Source organism: Eumetopias jubatus, unplaced genomic scaffold (genome assembly GCF_037043125.1).
Source record: "Eumetopias jubatus isolate StellerSeaLion01/CBP00866 unplaced genomic scaffold, mEumJub1_p1.0 scaffold_3, whole genome shotgun sequence".
NCBI lineage: Eukaryota > Metazoa > Chordata > Mammalia > Carnivora > Otariidae > Eumetopias > Eumetopias jubatus.
In genome coordinates, this window is record NW_028274809.1 from 44478288 (window position 1) to 44502737 (window position 24450).

At 37.2% G+C, this 24450-nt stretch overlaps 1 protein-coding gene across 2 annotated transcripts in view; it reads left to right on the top strand.

Annotated features, from left to right (window-relative positions):
- The window catches only part of HIBCH (3-hydroxyisobutyryl-CoA hydrolase), a 106347-nt gene that overhangs the window by 22660 nt on the left and 59237 nt on the right, over nt 1-24450 (top strand). For both annotated transcript variants that reach the window (XM_028122555.2, XM_028122564.2), the window contains 4 exons: nt 9442-9579; nt 11261-11345; nt 14408-14488; nt 19790-19842. In XM_028122555.2, the coding sequence (XP_027978356.1) occupies nt 9442-9579; nt 11261-11345; nt 14408-14488; nt 19790-19842 (357 nt within the window). The remainder of the gene's footprint in view (nt 1-9441; nt 9580-11260; nt 11346-14407; nt 14489-19789; nt 19843-24450) is intronic.

The window sequence follows — 24450 nt, forward strand, 5'->3', positions numbered from 1 at the left end:
GAGTCAGTGGTGGGGAGGGACAGAGGGAGAGGAAGAAAGAGAATCTTAAGCAGGCTCCGTGCCCTGCATGGATCCTGACATGGGGCTCAATCTCCTGACCCTGAGATCACAACCTGAGCCAAAATTAAGAATTGGATGCCTAACTGAGCCACCCAGGTGCCCCCTTTTTACTAAGTTTTAAGAGTTGTTTATATATTCTGGAGGCAAGTCCTTTATCAGATACGTGAAAGGCAAGTATTTTCTTCCAATTTCTGGCCTGTCTTTCATTCTCTTAATAGTATCTTTTGCAGAATGGAAGTTTTTAATGTTGATGAAATTCAGTTTATCAGTGTTTTCCTTTTATGGATCATGCTTTTGGTGTTGTATTCCATTAAGCCTTAATGTTTGGAAGGCACTGTGAACCAGATTTTCAGGGATGTGGCCCTCACAAGTGCTCCTGTCTCTCCTCCAGGGATAGGCTGCTTTTTTCTTCCTTTTCCTTCGTCCCTTGTTTCTTTTCCCCAGTTGTGGTTGGTAAACACTGAAGTCCTTGGCAATGTTTTTAAGGTGCTTCTCCCTTGAGATTAAAGCTTTTATTTTGTAGGCCTCCATATCCTTCCCCCACTTAGTGAGGCTCCACCAGAACCCTGGGCTACAGGCTTTGAAGTCCTTCCTCACTCCCCTGCAAATTTAGCCTTTTGTATGGAAGATGGGGGAAAGGATTTCGCTGTACCTGCTGTTTCTCTACCCCAGCCAACACCACACAGAGTCTTCCCTGGGAGAGCCTGGTTGGGTTCCAGGAGGAAAAGCCAGCCAGAATGGAAATCCCTGCATGACTGTAACCCCCAGGAGCTTCATACTATTACATTTGCCCACACTTGGCCTCTAGCAAGTCATCAAAAATTCTAATTAATCTTCTTGAAAGCTTTTGCCTTCTCTCTGAAGGCAAAAATCTCTCCAGATTTTATTGCAGCCATTTGCCCTGTCACCTCAGTTCTCTGATTGAGCTTACCAGAAACCATTACTTTTCGGTCTGTTCAGCTTTTTTCTTGTTACAGGGTCAGGAGGAGCATCTTTTCAGCTCTCATCTCTGAGCTATCTTTTCAGTTCGTAACATCGCTGAGCTGAAACCAAATAATAAAGTTTTAAAGGATTGCCTCTGGTATTGCGTGATAATTTATATAAACCGTTCAGTGAAAACGATCCTGAAATTTTTTTTTTTTTTTTTTTTTTGGGCAGGGGGCTGGTAAATCTGACCTGGTTCAAACAGAAATTTAATTAGTATGGAGAGAATGTTTATTAAAACTTGTATTTAATATGTTTATATGATATGAAAACTTTCATCTGTATTTTAAGATTTAGAATGATGTGGGTATCTAAAGTGCAGCTTTTATAGTGTATCATCTGTCTTTTCATATGAGTAAGGGTTAATCCAGGAAATAGACCCACTGTGGGTATTGAAGGAAAGCAATTGCCTCTTCTTTTGAACACAGCTAGGTATCAAATCATTCCAAACACCCAGGAAGTCCATCTGAAGACTGAAAGAACAAACTGCACAACCAGAGGGAAAAGAGAGGCCACGTAGTGGAAGATAGGAGGTGTGGAGACCTGATTTGGGGGAGAAAAAAATCATGGGTGCTTTGGAGGGGAGGGAGCCCTGATCAGGGAAAGAGGAGAGAAAGAGAGACTGAGTGCAAGTGCAAGTGTGCACACAGGGCACAGGGCATTGCACAAGAAGAGCACTTCCCCAAAACAGAGGGGCTGATAATCGCAAGTTTTTACAAGCAGCAGAGCTCAAAGTCTGAAGTTGTAGAAGTTCGTGCCATCACTCGGGTGGGGCCTGGCAGGTATAGAGGTGCTATGTGGAGAAGGAGGGCAGAGGCCCAGGAGCGTACAGCGTGGTCTGAGGATCCCCTGGGTTGCACTGGGAGACAGTTCCCCCTCTTGGGGTGTATTTGGGAGACATGGCACTGCCTCTCCAGGGACAAACAAGCATTGAGCTGCCCTGTTCATTAGCACAGGAGTAGAGACAGCTGCTGAGGGCAGCTAACCTGGATGTCGGCTTTTTTGCTGCATTTAACCGTAAACTCCAAGCCCCTGTGCATTCATGCAGCTGTCCTTCTGGGACAAACTGGCATAAGCCACAGCCCGGTGAGACCCTCACCCAGAGGATCAGTGCACACTGGCACCATGCTGTGCCCCTAAAATGTGGAGTTTTGAAACCCAGCCAGCGTGCTTGAGATAAAACGGAGCACTGGGCCACCGGGTGAGCAGACAGCTTGGACAAAGACAGGGTGAAGGCAGGGATCTGAGAGAAGCCTGGGACAAATGAGGGGAGACTGTTTTCTCTTTTGTGAGTGTCTGCTGAAGAGAGGCAGGCATGAGCTCCCCTCTCTGGGGACGAGAGCTGGCTGATGTCATTTGTACCCCCCACCCATCAACACAGACGGGCTTCAGTGAGCAGCACAGTGCCCACAGTGGAGGCTTGAGCTGCATACACCAAGCCTCGCCTCCCTGCGCAGTGCTTTTTTCACTAGGGCAAGTGTGCCTGAGAGAGCAGCAGTGAGCAGTGAGCCCCTCCCCCAGAAGACACCTCCCCCCCCCTCACCTGCCAGTCTATTGACCATAGAGTGCTGCAAAGCTTCAGCTCTAGGGGAAATAGGATCTAGCTGCTTTTAAGAAGCAGACCAAAACACATCGAATTAAAACTTGCCACACAGTTAACAAAGTCCAAATATTCCCCACTGTAGGCAAGGAGAAACTCTGCAGAGGACTGACCTGAAGGAAAGAGCAGTGAAAACACAACAGCAGAATGCACACAGCATATACCAGAAACCCTTTCTGAAGTGTGAGGCCCTGGGCAGTATATGACCTCTTCTTAATAAAGCCATTACTCTCAGGAGCAGGAAGCGTAACAGGCTTTCCTAACACGTACACAGTTACCTAGACAAAATGCCAAGATGGAGGAATTCATCCCAAAAGAAAGAACAAGAAGAGGTCATGGCCAGGGATCTAATAAAAACAGATAAAAGTAATATGCCTGAACCAGAATTTAAAAGAACAATCATAAGGATACTAACTGGGTTTGAGAAAACCATAGAAGACTCCAGGGAGTCTCTTACTAAAGAGATAAAAGACCTAAAAACTAGTCAGGCCAATATAAAAAATGCTATAGCCAAGATGCAAAACTGGATGTAATGACCACAGGATAGAAGCAGAGGAATGAATAAGTGATATAGAAGATAAAATTATGGAAAATAATGAAGCTGAGGGGTGTCTGGGTGGCTCATTTGGTTAAGTGGCTGCCTTTGGCTCAGGTCATGATCTCAGGGTCCTGGGATCGAGCCCTGTGTTGGGCTCCCTGCTCCATGGAGAGTCTGCTCCCTCTCCCTCTGCCCCTCCTCTTGCTCATGTGCACACATGTTTGTGTGCTCTCTCAAATCGTTAAAAAAAAGAAAAAAAATGAAACTGAAAAGAGGAGGGAAAGAAAAATATTGGATCACGAATGTAGACTTAGGAAACTCAGCGACTCAATAAAGCTTAAGAACATTCGTATCATAGGAGTCCCAGAAGAAGAAGAGAGGGAAAAAGAGACAGAAGGCTTATTTGGGCAAATTATAGCTGAAAACTTCCCTAACCTGGGGAAGGAAGCAGATATCCAAATCCAGGAGGTACAGAGAACCATCAAAATCAACAAAAGCAGGCCAACACCAAGACATATTATAGTAAAATTTGCAAAATACAGAGATAAGGAAAGAATCCTGAAAACAGCAAGGGAAAAGAAATCCTTAACCTACAGGGGAAGATAGATAATGTGATCAGCAGATCCCTCCACAGAAATTTGTCAGGCTAGAGGGGAGTGGCATGATATATTCATTGTGCTGAATGGGAAAAATATGCAGCCAAGAATACTTTATTCATCAGGGCTGTCATTCAGAATAGAAGGAGAGATAAAGAGTTTCCCAGAAAACAAAAACTAAAAGCATTTGTGACCACTAAACCAGCCCTGCAAGAAATATTAAAGGGGACTCTCTAAGTGGGAAAGAAAGACCAAAAGCCACAAAGACTGGAAAGGAACAGAGAAATCTCCAGAAACACCAACTTCACAGGTAATACAATGGCACTAAATTCACATCTATCCATGATCACTCTGAATATAACTGGACTAAATGCTCCAATCAGACATAGGGTATCAGAAGGGATAAAAAAAATGAGACCCATCTATATGCTGCATACAGGAGACTCATTTTAGACCTAAAGACACCTGCAGATTGAAAGTGAGGGGATGGAAAACCATCTGTCCTGCTAATGGACATCAAAAGAAAGCTGGAGTAGTCATACTTACATCAGACAAACTAGATTTTAAACCAAAGACTATAACAAGAGATGAAGGGCACTGTATCATAATAAAAGGGTGTATCCAACAAGAAGATCTAACGATTGTAAATATTTATGCACCCAACCTGGGAGCAGCCAAATATATAAATCAATTAATTATAAGCATAAGAAAACCCATCGATAATAATGCAATAATAGGGGACTTTAACACCCCACTTACAGCAATGGGTAGATCATCTAAGCAGAAAATCAACAAGGAAACAATGGCTTTGAATAACACACTGGACTAGTTGGACCTTCCAGAGATATATTCAGAACATTTCATCCTGAAACAGCAGAATACACATTCTTTTTGCATGCACATGGAATAGTCTCTAGAATAGATCACATACTGGGTCACAAATCAGGCCTCAACAAGTTCAAAAAGAGTGAGATCATATCATGCATACTTTCCAGTCACAACGCTATGAAACTTGAAGACAACCACAAGAAAAAATTTGGAAGGACCACAAGTACATGAAAGTTAAAGAACATCCTACTAAATAATGAATGAGTTAACCAGAAAATTAAAGAAGAAATAAAAAAAATACATGGAAACAAATGAAAATGAAAACATGATGGTCCAAAATCTTTGGGATGCAGCAAAAGTGGTCATAAGAGAGAAGTATATAGCAATACAGGCCCACCTCAAGAAGCAAGAAGAGTCTCAGAGGGGAGCAGATTATACCACCCTTAAAATCTGTCACTTTGGCATGTGAATTATTTTGAGTTGAAGGCAATCAAGATCCAGCAGACTCTGGAAAGACTTTTTCCCTCCCTCTCAACTGCCTGAAGGAAATTAGAAAGGAGGATTGTACCAGGAAGATAGTAGGGATACACATAGTGTAACTTTTTTATATTTAAGACTTATCTGCGTGGCAGAACAAATATTAAATATTAAACTAAACATTTGCTCTTTTTACTTCCTGGTGAATTGCTTTCCTACCCCTTTGAAGCCCCAGACCCTGTTTCTTTCCTTAGCTCAGGATGGTTTATGAGCCTGTTGCCTGGCTGCCTTTGGGTCTCACATCTTTGTGGGGCCCCCTTAAGAAATGAAAATTTTCTACTGTTAATCTGTCTTTATTACAGGGGAGCTCTTAGCTAAGAACCTGGAAGGGTAGAGGGAAAATTATTTTTTCTCCCCTACAGTTTTATGGAATAAAAGATAATGGGAATAAGATCTTCCACAATACTGACAGAAGCTATGAAAGGGTCTTGAGGAGGAGTTGGAGGGTCAGACCACAAGTGGGTCAGTAGGAACTTGGAAGAAAATCTGAGAAGCCAGGCACTTCCAGCTGGTAGAGTCGGACTGTGAAAGAGAAGGTGAGAGTGAAGTCTGGGGAAGGCTTTGTCTGCTTGTGGACTTGGTATCCCTTTTGGTCTGGTTTCTTTTGTGATTTTTGTGTGTAGTTTTACCACTTTTTTTGGGGAGGGGTACCAATAAGGTAAGAAAAGTAGTCATATAGCTTAGTACTTTTTTTTTAACAGATTAGAAAATAGACTTATTTCTAAAAGTCAGAACTTGGAGGATGAATAAACACAACAACAGATGTATAAGAACATAAGTAGAAACACTGTTTTACAACAGTGTGTACTGAAACAAATTTATGTATTGGAAACTATGAAAAATAGCTCTCTTTAAATGATTTAACATTTGCTCTTCCTTATATACAGTTGAATTTCCAGTGGGAGAACAAAGATGCTCATGGCTCTCTGGGCCTGCCTTCATGAAAACCCTTCCTTAAAACCTTCTGGAGTGTTCCATGAAGCCAGTGTATGGTTTAGCAGGAAATAGGGGCTGCTGTCAGTGCACACGTATATGCATGTTGTCCTGTCTTCCCAACTCCCCCACGCATGTGGGATCATCACAGGGGTTCAGGGGACCCTGTAGTCAAATAAGGAAGTCCCCTGGAATGAAGCCTATTAATGAAATTCCCTTCTGGAAATGGCTTGGTACCTTTTAAATCTAATTTATTACTCTTATTTTTTTTTTAAATATTTAAAATATTGGTTTGAATAAGTAGTAAATATATATGGTACAAAATTCAAAAAGTTCAATGGGGCCATACAGCAAAAAGTCTTCCCACCCCTCTCTCATATGTCTGATTTTCATTCCTGGAGGCAACCATTTTAGCAGTGTCTTGTGTATCTATCTAAAGATACATTCTATATGTAAATATGTATGTGTCCACGAACAGAGTGAGTGGGTAGCATTGTAAACATACTGTCTTGATTATTCATAGTTCAAGTAATTCTAGGACTAGGTTCTATTATAAATCAGTTGACTCCATTCATTCAAAAATTAAAAGATTTAATTACTATGTGTATACTTTGTATATACTGTGTATATACCTTTGGTATGTATATTTTGCTTATCTACAGAATTAAATAATTTTAGAAATCTTTGTCGGAAGTACCTAGGAATCCATTTGATGAGTTACCATTGTGTGAAAGATTTGCATCGATGTACAGGCATATATCATATTATTGTGTTTTGCAGATACTGTGTTTTTTACAAATTGAAGGTTTGTGGCAACCCTGCATCAGTAGAGCAAATCTATTGATGCTGTTTTTCCAACAGCATTTGCTCACTCTGTGTCTCTGTGTCACATTTTGGTAGTTCTCACAGTATTTCACATTTTTTCACTATTGTTTTGGTGAACAACGATCAGTGATCTTTGATGTTAATGTAATTGTTTTGGAGGCACCATGAACCGTGCCCATATAAGTTAGTGAACTTAATCAATAAATGTGTCTGTTCTGACTGCTCCATCGATCTCCTGTTCTTTTATCTCCCTCTCTGTAGGCCTCCCTATTCCCTGAGATACAACAGCATTGAAATTAGGTCAATTAATAATCCCACTGTGGCCTCCAAGTGAAAGGAAGAGTCACATGCCTCACACTTTAAATCAAAAGCTAGACATGATTAAGCTTAGTGAGGAAGGCATGGCAAAAGCCAACATAGGTCAAAAGCTAGGCCTCTTGCACCAGTTAGTCAAGTTGTGAATGCAAAGGAAAAGTTCTTGGAGGAAATTAAAAGTGCTACTCCAGTGAACACATGAGTAAGAAAGTGAAATAGTCTTTCACTGATACGGAGAAAGTTTTAGTTGGGATAGATCAAACCAGCTACAATATTTTTTTAATCCAAGCCTAATCCAGAATAAGGCCCTAACTCTCTTCAATTCTGTGAAGGCTGAGAGAAGTGAGGAACCTGCAGAAGAAAAGTTTGAAGCTAGCAGAGGTTAGTAACATGAGGTTTAAAGAAAGGAGCCATCTCTATAATGTAAAAATGCAAGGTGAAGCAGCAAATGCTGCTGTCTAAGATGCAGCTAGTTATCCAAAAGGTCTAGCTAAGATAGTGAAGGTGACTACACTAAACAAGATCTTCAGTATAGTTGAAACAGGCTTGCATAGCTAGAGAGGAGAAGTCAGTGGCTGGCTTCAGAGCTTCAAAGGACAGGCTGACTTTCTTGATAGGGGTTAATGCAGCTATTGACTTTAAGTTAAAGCCAATGCTCATTGACCATCCTGAAAATCCTAGGGCCCTTAAGAATTATGCTAGATCTGCTATGCTTTATAAATGGAACAACAAAGCCTGGATGACAGCATATCTGTTTTCAATATGATTTACTGAAAATTTTAAGCCTATTGTTGAAGCCTGCTCAGAAAAGAAGATGCCTTTCAAAATATTGCTAGTTGACAGTGACCTGGTCAGCCAAGAGCTCTTATGGAGCTTGCTCACACAGCATCTCTTCTGCAGCCCTGGGTGAAGGAGCAGTTTTGATTTTCAGTCTTATTATTTAAGAAATATATTTCATAAGGCTATAGCTGCTATAGAGAGTGATTTCTTTGATGGATCTAGGCAAAGTAAATTGAAAACCTTCTGGAAAGGCTTCATCATTCTAGATGCCATTAAGAACATTCATAATTCATGGGAAGAGGTCAAAATATCCGCATTCACAGGAGTTTGGAAGAAGTTGATTCCAACCCTCATGGATGACTGAGGGGTTCAAGACTTTAGTGGAGGAAATAACTGCAGAAATGGTGGAAATAGCAAAAGAACTAGAAGTAGACCTGAAGATGTGACTGAATTTCTGGCAATTTCGTGATAAAACTTTAATGAATGAAAAGTTGCTTCTTAGGGATGAACAAGGAAAGGGGTTTCTTGAGATGGAATCTACTTGTGAAGATGCTGTGAAGATTGTTGGAATGACAACAAAGGATCTAGACTGTTACATAAACCTAGTAGATAAAGCAGCAGCAGAGTTTGAGAGGATTTTGGACATTCTACTGTGGGTATAATGCTATCAGACAGCATTGCATGCTACAGAGAAATAGTGAAAGGAAGAGTCAGTCAATACAGCAAACTTAACTGTTGTCTTATTTTAAGAATTTACCACAGCCACCCCAACCTTCAGTACCGTCCACCCTGATCAGTCAGCAGCCACCAACATTGAGGCAAGACTCTCCACCAGCGAAAAGAATCTGACTCACTGAAAGTGCAGATGATGGTTAGCATTTATTAGCAATAAATTACTTTTTTCTTTTCGGAATGTCAGCTTTATTCAGTCATAAAGCAAGGTTAACATAATTACCAAGCAGGTTCAGACTTCCAAAATTAATGACATTTTACTGCATATTTAACTTGGCTGCTTCTTCAATGTGGCCTCTTCTCTTCCTTTAGTTGTGGAGTTTGTTCTATCAGTCTTCAGGTTGATTTCTAGGGTTTTTAGAATGATTTGATTATTATCTAGTTGTGTTTGTAGGACAAGATGAGCCTAGGGATCCTCCTGCTCCATCATCTTCCTCTCAATAAGTTACTTTTTAATTAATATATGTACATTGTTTTTTCAGACATAATGCTCTTCCATACTTAATTGACTACAGTATTGCATAAAAGTAACTGCTATATGCATTGGGAAAACAAAACAAAAATCATTTGACTTTATTGCAATATTTCCTTTACTGTGGTTGTCTGGAGCTGAACACGCAGTATCTCTGAGGTATACCTGTATGTGGTTTGATGTTGGCTTGTGACAAAACCTTAATGCATTTTATCCTAAAGTTACTCTTTTTTTTACACAGAGAATGTCTAAGCACACGGATGCAGCAGAAGTACTATTGGAAAGAAAAGGTTGTGCAGGAGTGATAACACTAAACAGACCAAAGTTCCTAAATGCACTGAATGTTAGTATGATTCGGCACATTTATCCACAGCTGAAGGTTTGTGATTTCCCTAAAGAAATTATATGGATCCTTTTAAAAGTGTATCTCAATAGAACATTTCTGGTATTCCCTTCCATAGAATATCTGGGATCAGCACCCAAGCCCTGTTGCTTTCTTGTCTTCCGTGCTTTCCTTGTGTGATTATCCTGGAGCATCCCTAGTGACAGAGTTCATGGCTTCCTGAGATAGCCCCTTCCACTTTTACATAGCTCCACGTTTCTTTCTGTGTTTTGCCACTGTACTTCTCTGACCTTTTAACCAGTGGTACTAATTCTGCCTCTTGGGATATGAGTATATAAATCCAATCTCCTTACATGTGACAGCTTTTTTTTTTTTTTTTAAGATTTTGAGACAGAGAGAGAGAGAGCTCACAAGCAGTGGGGAGAGGGAGAGGGAGAAGCAGACTCCCCGCTGAGCAAGGAGTCTGTTGTGGGATTCATTCCCAGGACCCTGAAATCATGACTTGGGCCAAAGGCAGATGCTTAACTGACTGAGCCACCCAGGCGTCCCCATCGTCCCCATGTGACAGCTTTTTTGTCAGCTGTTTTTGAACTGCTTGGCCAGCCTATTTTAGAGAAGGCCGTAAGCTTTTCTAGTCTAAGTGAACTACATGGTGCAGTGGAAAAGCATGACTTACAGTCCGACTACTTTATTTAAAACTTGGATTTCTTTTTATTAACTGTGTAGCTTGGCAGTGTTAATCTCTCTGTTCTTCATTTTCCTCAGCTGTGAAATGGGGATGATTATATCTCACAGGACTGTTGTGGAGAGGAAATGAAATAGTGTACCTCACATGGTCAGCCACGAAGACTACCTCTCCCCTGGTTACCAGTTCCTTAATTTTCATTTGATGAGTCTCTCTTCCATACTGTTGTGTCTGTTTGGGACACCGTATAGTATGTCTTTAAATGTAATAAAGAGAAATAAGCCAAGTGTTTTGGATTGGAATTAGACCATAGTGGAGGAAAGTAGAAACTTCCATGTTAGAATGCTGTATTTCTGTTAATGTAGTCCAATATTGCATTAGCCTTTTGGACAGGCATATCTGTCCAGCTACATCTCTTCCAAGTAGGTTTATATTTCTATTCACAAGTGTAGAATTTATAGAGCTCCTGTTGATTTTTTAGTCTATTGTTGTTGAATTTGTTGTTTGAATCTCCATTGGGTCTCTTGACTCTGGACTCTTTCATCCTGCTTATTTATTGGCTGTCCTTACCCACCTCAAATCACTTCAAGATTTGATCAGTATAAGTGGTTTCACTCGATTGCTTATAAATTTGTCAGTAGGACAGAGCCCTGTATCACCACAATAGAAAGGTTCTTGCTCTGTTTTTTTCACCAGATATATAAGCTTCTGTAACATATTTTTAAGCCCATATTTTTTTCATTTTGGTATCAAAATTGTCATGGCAAAGATTTCAGATGCCATCATGCAATTTGGATCACAAAATGTATTCATCTAGCAACTTGTTGAGATAGTCTAATTTATGTCAGAAAAGAAAATGAGGTTGGGATCCATTCTTCTGGATGTACTTTATAAAGCTGGTACTTTATATGTATTGATACATATCTATCTATACAGATGTATATATGTACATATATATGCATATATATGCATATAGATTTTTTTGTAGTTTGTATTTATAATATGCTTTTACCATCTTTTTCTTTTGGATAGAATTGGGAACAAGATCCTGAAACTTTCCTGATCATTATAAAAGGAGCTGGTGGAAAGGCTTTCTGTGCTGGGGGTGATATCAGAGGTAAAAACTACCCCCCCAACCTAAATGTTTCCCTCCCTCCAATAGACTGATAAAACTAATAGGAAATTTTTGTAATACTTCGTAATTTGCTTTACATTTAAGAATTTTTTTTTGTTATAATGACTTAGCCATTGTAGTTAAATGTTAGAAAAATGAGAATAGCATTTTTTTTTTAAACTACGTATGTGCCCTTCATATATCCTGTCTTTCTCCCCGAATCATCCTAAACAAAATGTCCTGTTATGCTATGTGAGTCCACTTTTTATTTTAGGTTAGCTGATGTTCAGCAGTTTAATTTGTCTTATAACCTGACAATCTGACTTGTCGTTCTCCAAATACGACATTCCTTCATGTGTTTCCTTGACTGTGCCCGTGCTTTCCCACAGTGCATGATCCCAAAGCAAGAATGGACTTAATTATAGAATTCATCCTGTTGTTAATACATTTTCACAGGTGTTTAAGTAAACATGCTGAGATGGGATAAAAAGATTTTCTTTTCTAGTTCTTTAGGTCAATCTGTATACATTTAACTATTAAAGAGAGAAGAAATGTTTGGTCTCAGGATCAAAGTCATGTACCTCTCACCACTGGTTGTCATTATTTTGTATATACTGAAAACTGTTTTTGCATTTTGTATTTTGTTTGTTATGGAACTGATAGAGTCCAGGGAGGGATTTTTCTTTGTTTTTTTTTTTTTGGGTGTGTATCTGTATGTGTCTTATATACATGTGTGTATGTGTATATCTCTGTATCTCTATACACGTATATATAAATATATTTTTTTGTATTGTGTTAAAGGCAGTATGGTTTGGATTGATCTATTTTCCAAATTTACAAGTTTACATAAACCATTATATTTGGAATGGGAAGAAACAAGCTTGATTTAGGATATAATTTCAGATACCTATTAAATTTAAAGTAACTGAATTTTAATGTTTTTTTGTGATTTTTTAAAATTTTTTATTGTTATGTTAATCACCATATATTACATCATTTGTTTTGGTGTAGTGTTCCATGATTCATTGTTTGTTCATAACACCCAGTGCTCATGCAGAATGTGCCCTCTTTAATACCCATCACCAGGCTAACCCATCCCCCTACCCTCCTCCCCTCTAGAACCCTCAGTTTGTTTTTCAGAGTCCATCGTCTCTCATGGTTCGTCTCCCCCTCTGACTTGCTCCCCTTCATTCTTCCTCTCCTGCTATCTTCTTCTTTTTCTTTTTTCTTAAAATATGTTGCGTTATTTGTTTCAGAAGTACAGATCTGTGATTCAACAGTCTTGCACAATTCACAGCGCTCACCGTAGCACATACCCTCCCCAATGTTTTAATTCTATCAATTTTTATTCTATTTTTATTTTTATTTTTTGTTTGCTTTTTTTTTTTTTTATAGATTCTACTTATTTACTTGACAGAGAGAGAGAGGGAACACAAGCAGGGGGAGTGGGAGAGGGAGAAGCAGGCCTCCCGCTGAGCAGGGAGCCCGATGTTGGGGCTCGATCCCAGGAACCTGGGATCATGACCTGAGCCGAAGGCAGACGCTTAATGACTGAGCCACCCAGGCGCCCCAATTTTTATTCTATTTTTAATTCTTAAATTTTTTAATTGCTTAGATTTGTTAACCGAATTGTGTTTGGATTTGTTTTGCCCACAACATGAATATTTTTTTAAAATATTGTTTTCCAGCATGAAGCTAACCTTTCTTTCTAACCTTTCTTCTGGAGTTGGGTCTGTGAACTTGTCAGTTTACAGATGGGCAGAGCCTTATGTATTGTTTATAGCTTCTAACTGTGAGCTATTTTTGCATATAGGTGTAACTTTATATTGATGTTTAGAAATACAGTTACAAATTACAGATTTATTTTAGTTAATGTGTATAAAGCAGTGGTCTTCAATTCCAGGAAATTTAGTTGTTTTAAAGATCATAGTCCAAGATGATAAATGGGCACTTAGAAAAAAATTTTTTAAATGCGATTATGAATGTAATTTATTTAACTTCTGTGGAATTAATTGATTAGAATAAAAGAGTAAATCAAAGATTTTTGAGGTAAAAGAGCTTCATTCCATAGGCAATATAATTTGCACTCTTGTCCTTTTAGAATTGCTAAGTAGTGGTAAGGACTGAATAAGAAACAATAGATGAGGGTTTGGGGGTGTACGTATATCAGTGAAATCCCCAGAAGGACAAAAATAGATACCAAATCTTTCTTTTAAAAACCAGGAAAAGAAGTGAACATTTGGAACATTTTGAAGGCTTCTAAAATCAGTCTAAAAATCTGTAGTCAACAATTGTTATGTAACTCTTTCCCATAGAAGAAGAAATATGTTTATATTTTAATTTGTATTTTAACAGATAATTCTCCTAAGATTTAAAGACAGAAAGGCATATGAGCTTGCATTGTATGGAAGAGAATTGTTTGATAGTAGTCATACTATTGACTGGAATAGGAATACAGTAGATGCTCAATAAATGTTTTATGGTGAAATGAATGTGGCAGAAATGCTTGACTAGATGGAATATACTGTAGAGCTGGGGGTGTATGTACACACATGCACACATGTACTTATATTTTTCTGTATGTATAATGTGCTTTGTGTTAAGCCATATTACCATTGAAATGTATATCCAGCAAATATTTATTCAGGTGCTACAGAAAAGAGTCAAAATGAATTTTGTGACAATATATAAGTTCTAAATGAGGTATAACACTTTTTAAGAAGTCCTTAAGAATTTTTGCCTTTAAGTTTTGACACTGGACCATGGATCTAGGGCTAACTGTGTCTGTGGCATGGACACTTCAAAACTTTAACAAACCATTCTAGAGTTTCCCCAGGATTTAATATCATAATATCTTAAATTTATTCTCTTTGTATTAACTAGAAAGCACTTTTTTTTTTTTAAAGATTTTATTTTTAAGTAATCTGTATACCCGTCATGGAGCTTGAACTCACAGCTCTGAGATCAAGATTTGGCATGCTCTACCAACTGAGCCAGTTAGGCGCCCCACTAGAAAGCACTTTTTAAAAAATTTGTAATCTTTCCTTCATTTTTTTTTCTTGTAGCGATCTCCGAATCTGGAAAGGCAAACCAGAAGATAGCTCAAGATTTCTTTAGAGAAGAATATATGCTGAACAATGCCATTGGTACGTGTGTTCCACTGAGAGCTTTGAAAATGGAATCAAGAAATGAGCTGCACAATATTGTTAAAAATGTTATCAGTAGACACTTTTATTTACTCTTTTATGTACTATGTCAGGCATAAGTAAAGCTGATTTTTCGGCTCATTCCAGGACAATTCACACTTTAATATTAGTAAGCTATACTTAATTACTATTTGTCCTGCAATCAATATGAAAACATGGATTCTGATCATATGACTGGCTTTCTTGGAAAACAAAAAACTTGGGCCTCAGTTTTCTATGTAGAATGAAATACCATTTCTTAATTCTTGAGGAACTCTGGGATGAAAGTGTCTTCATAGTTGATGTTCCAGATTTCACTGGAAGTGAAGCAGTACTTTTTTATCAAATGTGTTTCAAATGTTAAATTGCAGGGAATAATATAATAAATAGTTACATTCCCACCAGCCAGAATGAACAGACATTAATATTTTATTTTTGCTTGATGTTTTAAAATTTATTTGAAAGAACTATAATACTACAGGTTTTAAACTTCAGTACACTTTGTTGCTTTCCTCAGTGCCATTTTTTTCTCTCCCCAGAAGCAACCATATCTCTCTTCAAGAAGTAACCATTGTCATTAATTTTTAGTGTATCCTACTAGACCATACTTAGTATTTTTGCTACATATTTATGAACAAAAATGCTATTACTTTGTTTTTGAAATTTATATAAGTAATATTTTACTGTATATACCACTCAAAGTTGTTCTCTTCTTTTCTTTTTCAAGATTTATTTATTTGACAGAGAGGGAACACAAGCAGGGAGAGCAGCAGGGAGAGGGAGAAGCAGGCTCCCCACTGAGCAGGGAGCCCGATGTGGGGCTCCATCCCAGGACCCTGGGATCATGACCTGAGCCGAACGCAGATGCTTAACCGACTGAGCCACCCAGGCGCGCCCCTCAAAGTTGTTTTTAATAACATGGAATGTAACTGTTCCATAGTATTCTGTATTATGAATATACCCCTCTGGACTTATCTATTCTACATTAATTGACATTTTAGGTTATTTCAAATTTTTACTAGTACCGATTGTTATGTAAATCCCCTTAGTGTCTATGTACAAAAATTTCTCTAGAAATAATAGAAACAGAATGAATGGATCATACTTTATATGTCTTCAGTTGTTTCCAGATTCTTCTCTAAAACATAAGACTATTTTCTGCATGTCTTTTCCATCATTTTTTGTGGTAAACTTTGCACATCTGATATCTTATTGTAACTTTAATTTGCATTTCATTGAATATTGGTGAGATAGAAGTTGTTTGCTTGTGTTAAATAATCATTTAGATTTTCTTCTCATCCTTTGTTCATCTTTCTGTTGAATTGTTTGTCTTTTTTTTACTGATGGTATAGGTCTTTATATATTCTGGATTCCTCACTTTTGTAGATTATATGTACTATAAGAACACTTCTTTTTGCTACTTTATCTTTTGGTATATACACGTTTTTATTTGATGAGTTGATATGTATCCATTGTTTTCCTATATGATTTCTGCTTTTTTGCATTTAAAAAAACCCACTTAGTAACACTGAGGTTATTAAGGTGTTCTCATATTTTCTTTTAATAGCTTCGATATTTTGCTTCTTTATACTCTAAGTCTTTAATATACTTGGCATTGTTTTTTGCATGTGACATCATTTAACTTTTTATTTTTCAGCTAGAAAGCCAGATGTTGTAATGCCTTTTATTATAAAGTTCATGCCTTTTTCACTGATTTTAATGATACTTCTGTCATATATCAAGTTCTTATATGCGACCTGGTCTGTTTCTGGGCTATTTTGTTCACTGGTCTGTTTGTACTTAATGATGAAACTACAGTGACTCCCTTATTACAGCTTTAAGATATGTTTCTATCTGGCAGTGTAAGTTGCTCTTGTTTTCTTTCAGAATCGTCTTGGCTGCTCTTGGGCTTTTGATCTTCCATATGAGTTTTAGAATTATTTTTTCCAGCTCCACAGAAGATTCCATTGAGGTTTTGATTGGAATGACAATTATAGATTAATTTAGGGTGAATTGACATCTTTCATATTGAGTCTTCCTATCTATGCATATGGCATATCTCTTTACTTATGCAGACTTAAAAACTTGCAGAATCATAATTTACATACCATAACACTCACCCACTTCAAATATATAATTCAATAACTTTTAGTAAACTTGTGTAACTATCACCCTAAATCAGTTTGGAACTTTTAATCAGATTTGAGTTTTTATGTCCTTTAATAATGTTTTGTAACTTTATCCATAAAGATGTTGCTGCCTTTTTTTTTTAAGTTTTATTCTAAGGTAGCTTACTTTTTTTATTAGTACATTTAATGGTAATTTTACTGTTACATTTTATAATTTACTGTTTTTGGCATATTGAAGTGCTTTGGATTTTAGAGTTTGTTCTTATATCCTGCAACCCTGCTGAAATTTGTTATTCTAATGATATTTCTGTAGATTCTCTTGGTGCTTCTACATAGGCAATTATACCATCTGTACATAATTTTTTTCACTTCTGTCTTTCCAGTCTTTATATTATGACTTTTCTTATATTTTGGCTGGGACCTCTATTGTAATGTTGAATGATTATATGTTGTCTTATTTCTGATGTCCATAGGAAAGCTTTTAAACTTTCAATTTTTAGTATAATCATTTTGTAGGCACATTTTTACCAACTTACAGATATTACTTCTATTACAAATTTGTTAGGGGAGTTTTGTTTTTTTGTTCTGTGATAGTGGTGGTGCTTATTATCTGCTTGAGCATCCACTTTCTTTGGCTTTTTCTCTCCCTTTCTTGGAAGGAATTTATTCACTTCCTGGCTTAGCAGATAGTTTTTCTAGTCATGTTTTGTGAATCTAGTAGCTCCCTAGGATGAACTTTTATGCAGGTAGTCCATTTCATAAGTTATGTGGGCCAGAATTTATTTCTGACTCAAATCAAATACACGTTCACTCATAGTCACTGGCTGTAGCTTCATTCAGCTATTGATTTTGAGTTTATTCTGGCACTGGTGGATTTCCTTTGTTTGGCTTTGAACTTGGATGTACATTAAAAAAATTTTTTTTTCGGGCACCTGGGTGGCTCAGTTGGTTAAGTGACTGCCTTCGGCTCAGGTCATGATCCTGGAGTCCTGGGATTGAGTCCCACATCGGGCTCCCTGCTCAGCAGGGAGTCTGTTCTCCCTCTGACCCTCTTCCCTCTCGTGCTCTCTATCTTTCATTCTCTCTTTCTCTCAAATAAATAAATAAAATCTTAAAAAAATTTTTTTTTTCATAGAATTATGATGTATTTGAAGTAGGAGTGGGGAAAAAAGGCTACTTTTTGATTTAGCTCAGTGAGCCAGATTGAATGGATATCTCTCACTTCTTTAAGTCTAAAATTCTACAAATCAGGTTTACTTAGAGTGGTTTATTCATGTGGTTAATGAGAACTTGAAATGGGGCTAGTGTGAGCAAGAAATTTAATTTCAATAGCTACATTTGTCTAGTGGCTACTATATTAGTGCAGTTCTATACTAAATAAAAGGAGATGGGAGAAAACCTCTAAGTTTAAAGAGTTTTGCTAAATATAAATATACAGAGAGAAAGCCTTCAAGATTTAATTTCTATACATTGTAATGATATATTGTGTTTAATAAGGAATTTGACAGATTCTCGCTTTATTCCCCGCATCAGTTAGCTTCTAATATTTTATATCTGAAATATATATATATGTACATATATATATATATCTCTCTCTCTGAAATGGGGTGTGTGTATGTATCTCCATCCCAATCAATAGAGAAATTTCTTTCCATAGTTTCTAGGGAGTTATAGTTTCCTAGGGAATTACAGTTCAAGATTGAAGGGAATTATAGTTCAAGATTGAAGACTATAGACGTTGCAAACTTGCAAATATGAGTGAAACTCATTCTAGAATTGTGACTTGATGGCTCATTTGGCAAGCTGGAAATACAGAACTGCTAGATGGATTGAAACTGCTGTTTTAATCCTTCCACATTGCATGGAATATTACTCAGCCATAAAGAATGAGATCTTGCCATTTGTGACAACATGATGTATCTAGAGGGTATTATGCTAAGTGAAATGAGTCAGAGGAAGACATACCATATGATTTCACTTATATGTGGAATCTAAAAAACAAATGAATAAACAGACAGCAGAAAACAGACCTGTAAATACAGAGAACAAACTGATGGTTGCCGGAGGGGAGTGGAGTGGAGGGATAGGTAAAATGGGTGAAGGGGAGTGAGCAGTACAGTCTTCCAGTTCTGGAATGAGTAAGTCACAGGGATAAAAGGTACGGCACAGGGAATATAGTCAATGGTAGCATAATGGCATTGCATGGTGACCAGTGGTAGCTACACTTGTGGTGAGCATAACATAATGTATATAAACTTGTTGAATCACTATGTTGTACACCTGAAACTAACGTAACATTGTGTGTCTACTATACTTCCATCAAAAAAAAAAAAAAAACCGAAAAAACACCAAAACAGAAACCCCAAAAACTGAATTTTTATTTTGGTCTTCAGTAAGGAAGTAATATTGGCAACAAGCAGTAACAGAAGCTCGGTGATTTACATTTTTGTTATAAGCAACTCCCCCTCTCAGAGGAAAAAGAAAAAAGGAAAAGGAACACAGTAAAATTTTACAGAATTTTTGAGCTAAAAGGCACTTCTGAGGCCATACATTTAATCTCATTATTTAATAGATGAGGAAACTTACCTATAAATCATATACATACATATGATATGCACATGTACAATACATTAACGTGTGTGTATAAATGTGTATATACCTAATGCCAGTATATATATTGAATATAGTTGATTTGCTAGTTAATGACAAAGATGAGACTGGAATCTGGGTCTTCTAACTCCCAGTCCTTGCTTTTTACTGTATGCTGCACTTCTGTTTGTATTGAAAACAAATTAGGTTCCTTAAAATATGACTGTGTACATAGACATCCATGGCTTATAAGGTAAATCTTAATTATATTTTTCAAAAGCTGAGTTATGAAAGGCTTTCACTTGTTTTAAGTTGAAGTGTTGAGTTGTTAAATGATAATAGACAATCAGGATTGTGTAGGGATTGACATTTTAAAAAGAACATATTTTAGAAGCCATGTATTTAGCCAATTTGGTATTTCTTGCAAAAATTTCCTAAAGAAATCATTCAGATTTCATGTAACATGAGATTTTGGAAAAGTGAATGTATTTTAAACATTGTAATTAATTATAGCTCTGTTTTTGTTTTTATTTTATTTTTTTAGGTTCTTGCCAGAAACCATATGTTGCACTTATTCATGGAATTACAATGGGTGGGGTAAGTAGACTATCTTACTCTCATCATTAATATGTGAGTTTACTAAAAATAAATTAATCATTATTGATCAGAAGTGAGGCGATGAATGTCATATAGTAGAACTCATTGAAACAAAATCCTGTTTGGATTTTGGATCCTTGCAGGTTTAGGAGATAGTATTTGCTTATAACACTTTTAGACGATCTCCACCCAAAAGAATATGTTCTTACTTATGTTATATACTTTTTTAGCTTCTTGACTTAGCAAACTTTTTTAACCAACAGAATGGATGAATTTTCTGTTGCTGTTGTTACACAGAGCCCTTTTTCTACTTAAAAGTAAACTGATTGCTTCCAAAAGCTTCAGAAAAGAAACTGGAATGTTAAGGGATTCTTAGACTGAGTCTTGGGGATGTGTTTGCCTAAATTGTATCTATTACACAAAATCTCACCTTAGTGAAAGTGTCTGGATACTTTATGAAAAGTGTCTGGATACTTTATGAAGTTCTCTGAAAATGCATTTCTTATCAATTGACAAAGTATTTCTTTTATTTCTGTGTAATTTCAAGGAAGTCTTAAATGTTTCTGGCCTTGAATAACTTGATGTAGAGTTGGAAAAACATGAAATAATAACAGAAAAGGGGAAAATTGTATGACATTAGCTATACCAAAGACAAGCCTTTAAAGAAGTGAGAGGTCAGAATGGGTCTTCATGGCAGGAAAAGGTAGGACTTAGGTAGTAGGAGGCCGAAGGGAAGAATTTCAAAGATACCGCGTTCGGGGTTTCAGAGATTTAGTCATTGGGTGTACAAGAAGCCCCCCTCTTTTTCTGATAGAACCAAACTAGATAAAGCCTCTTGGGCACTGGGAGTTGCTTAGATCTTGTATGTCATTTTGGGAAGGGATTCCACTAGCAGCTGTGGTTAGAAAGCAGGATGAAGGGGCAATGTGTACCTCCTGGCTCGTTAACATTTACTGAACATGAGTTGATTGTGCTTTCTTTGTCAAGGAAGTGTTACCATGAGGAAAATACTGGGGAAAAAAAAACAAAAACCTGAAAAAATAGTGCAGAATAAGGGGAAGGAAAATAATTGAAATGTTGAAGGAAGAGCTGCCCTGTGAATGTGAAAGGAACCAGGAAAAATGAAAATAAAAACAACATTGGGCATATTTAATAACACTTAAAAAGATGTAGCTCCCATGAAATAGGAAAGACAGCCCATGAGGAGACAATAAGCTCAGATGAAAGGGCAACAAGCAACATAAGGAAGGGTGAGGGGAATAGCAAAACTGATGTTCCCCTTAGGGCAATAGATTAGAAGGAGTTGAATTTAATATTACAGATAATGAAGCTGTATCTGTGAAGGACAAATTTGAAAAGCACTAACCGCAAAAGGACAAGAATGAAAATGCTGAGAAGAAACTTTTGAGGTAATTAAGGCAAAAGAAGGATACTGGGAACCCAACAAAGGAATGATATTTCATGGAAAGTAAATCTAGCACTTGGAATAAAAATAATGGCCTGATATAAAGATGACTTTCTTTAATTAAAAACAAAAAACTCTCAAACTTGTGGTATGTATAATTAAGGGAAACACACTCTTTCAGATAAAATCATTGAAAAGAGAACCACATCTAGATAAAAGCTTAGGTAAGTTTTTCTAAATTACAAGCTTTAAGGAAAAAAACTGTACGTTTTCAGGCTAGGGAGTAGGGGTGAAGGAGTGGTTAATGAATACAAGTTATAAACCAAGGAATGTAAATCAGTTCTGGTTTCAGAGTTTGTTAAGTGCCAGAAGTCAATGGATTGAGAAAGTTGTGAAATCAAGTCATTAAGAGTTTCCTACCCAACCAATTTGTCATTTAGTATAATTGTAAAAGAAAAATATTCTCAGAAATGAAAGGGCTTAGAAAATATGTTGCTTACATACCATTATTGAAAATATTTCAATAAATACTTGGTCTAGTTGACCAAGAATCACTCAAGTTTAATAACACAAGACTAATTTTGATATGAAAGGATTGGTGAGCTGCCCTTTTTTACTATCAGTGAGGAGAAATTCCACCTTTTCATAGGAGCCTGAGAAGAATTATTGCTCTAGCATACTGCATCTGAGTGAATTGACTGTGCCTTTTGGCCTCCATGACATGTATCAGTTGGTATGGTGTTTGCTTACATTCCTATGTATGTTTCAGTCAAGAATACTCCATTTATTCAGAGAAGACCACAGTAAAACATACCAAGATAATGTTGCCTTGAATGGAGGGAGTAAGGGTGATGCTACTTCTTTCTACTCGTCTGTTTTCTGTATTTAATGAGTATGAATGATTTTCAAAATAAAAATAAAAATATACTTTATATCAGCCTTAATGAGAATACCACCAGAGAATTAAGTCTTAGTACCCTAAGGCAGTGGTTTTCAAGGTGTTATTTTTGCACTAGCAGTATCAGCAGCATTTAAGAATTTGTTAGAAATACAGAATCTGGGGCCCTACCTCAGAGTCAGACTCTGAGGGTGGGGCCCAGCAGTCTGTTTTAACAAACCCTCCAAGTGATTCTGGGTCATGTTAAGTGTGAAAACCATGCCATAAGGCATCCATTGTATGTGATGAATTAACTTCTCTTATATCTGTCCTGTGTTTCTAGAATGGTACCAGTTATGTACCATCCTTGGGAAAATTGACAAAATAGTCAAGTCATGAGAAATCCCTCAGTGAGCAAGGTTCTTTTATATTACATTATTATCAGCCCCCTCCCCTCTCCAAAAAAATCCAACAACCCCCAATGTGTCTTTTCTCCCATCAGGTCTGCCCACCTATGTGCCTCACAAATACTCTTTATGTAATTCATTCTTTTTTTTTTTTAAAGCTTTTATTTATTTATTTAATTGAGAGAGAGACAGACAGCATGAGGGGGAACACAACTAGGGGGAGTGGGAGAGGGAGAAGCAGGCCTCCGGCTGAGCAGGGAGCCCAATGCGGGGCTCGATCCCAGGACCCTGGGATCATGACCTGAGCCGAAGGCAGTCGCTTAACCAACTGAGCCACCCAGGTGCCCCTCTTTTTTTTTTTTTTAAAGATTTTATTTGACAGAGACACAACAAGAGAGGGAACACAAGCAGGGGGAGTGGGAGAGGGAGAAGCAGGCTCTTCACCGAGCAGGGAGCCCAATGCGGGGCTTGATCCCAGGATCCTAGGATCATGACCTGAGCCCAAGGCAGATGCTTAACAACTGAGCCACCCAGGTGCCCCTATGTAATTCATTCTTAAAGACTGAAGTTCTAATCTATTTTTTGACAGTCTTAAATACTACTATGATTAGATGTGATTTCTTCTTCCATTGACTTCTGCATTCAATCTGTACCCCAAATTTGGCATTTATACTTTGTTACTTATCATGAAATAAGCCCAGATATATTAGATGGTCTATAAGGGCAAAGGCTATCTTGGCCTCTTTTTTTTTTTTTTTTAACCCTCTCAACAACCAGAAATGTAGTGTGTATTTTCTTATGTAGCCTTTGAAAATGTAAAATTTACAGACTTGAAGTGAACCAGTTCTTTTTTTTTTTTAAATGATATTTTGAATGTATCTTGGTTTTGAAGGCTAACTTTTCATGTCTCATTTCAAACTGTGCTTAATCTAAGACTCAGTGAACTCTTCCTTTTGAAAATATAATCTTCTAGATACTGGCTTTCAACCTTGGCTGCATTTTACAATCCCTTGCGAGACTTTACAGGTTCCATTGCCCAGGCTTTACTCACCTCACAGAACTATTAAATCAGGTACTGGAGTGGGACCAAGGTATATTTAAAGCTCTTTGGTGATCCCAATGTATAGCTAAGGTTATGAACTGCTGATGTGCTAGTGATTCTTAACTATTACCTGTGGACCTTTTTCAAAATCCCATGGGACGTTGTTTTTCACAGGTTAGCTTGTATCAGAATCACTTTGAGGGTTTGTTGAAATGCAGACTCCTCCCACCCTCATTTCAGTTTTGTCCATTTGAAGTGTGGTCCAAGAATTTGCATTTTTTTTTATGTTCAGTTACCCGCTGTGTAGTACATCATTAGTTTTTGATGTAGTGTTCAATGATTCATTAGTTAAGTATAACACCCAGTGCTCATCACAGCACGTGCCCTCCTCAATACCCATCACCTGAATTTGCATTTCTAACAAGTTCCCAGATGATGATGCTGGTGATAGTGGGGGTGACTCACTTTAGGAACCACTACCACAAGGTGTTGAGAACATGTAGTGTGTTACTCAAAAAGGCTTTATTTTCAGAATTGTTAGTAGAATTTTAATATTATATAAAACTGTTCAATATAAATATATCTTAAATCCTAATACAGAAGTTTAGAATAAGATAGAGCAAATATGGCTTAAGGTTTACAAATAGTAATTGTTTTTATCTTGATACTGATCAATAAAGTGTTTCTTATAATGTAAGAAGGAATTTTGTTAAAAAACTTGAACAGTCCAAAAGATGGCACCATAGAGCTTGTTTTTGTTTTTGTATTTTTTTTCTTTTCACTATAGAAAAAGTTTTTCTCCATCAAGGACAACAGTCGTTTTACCATCTTTTGTTATCTATCATGAGGAGTAAGTAGCACAGCACTTTGTAGAAGG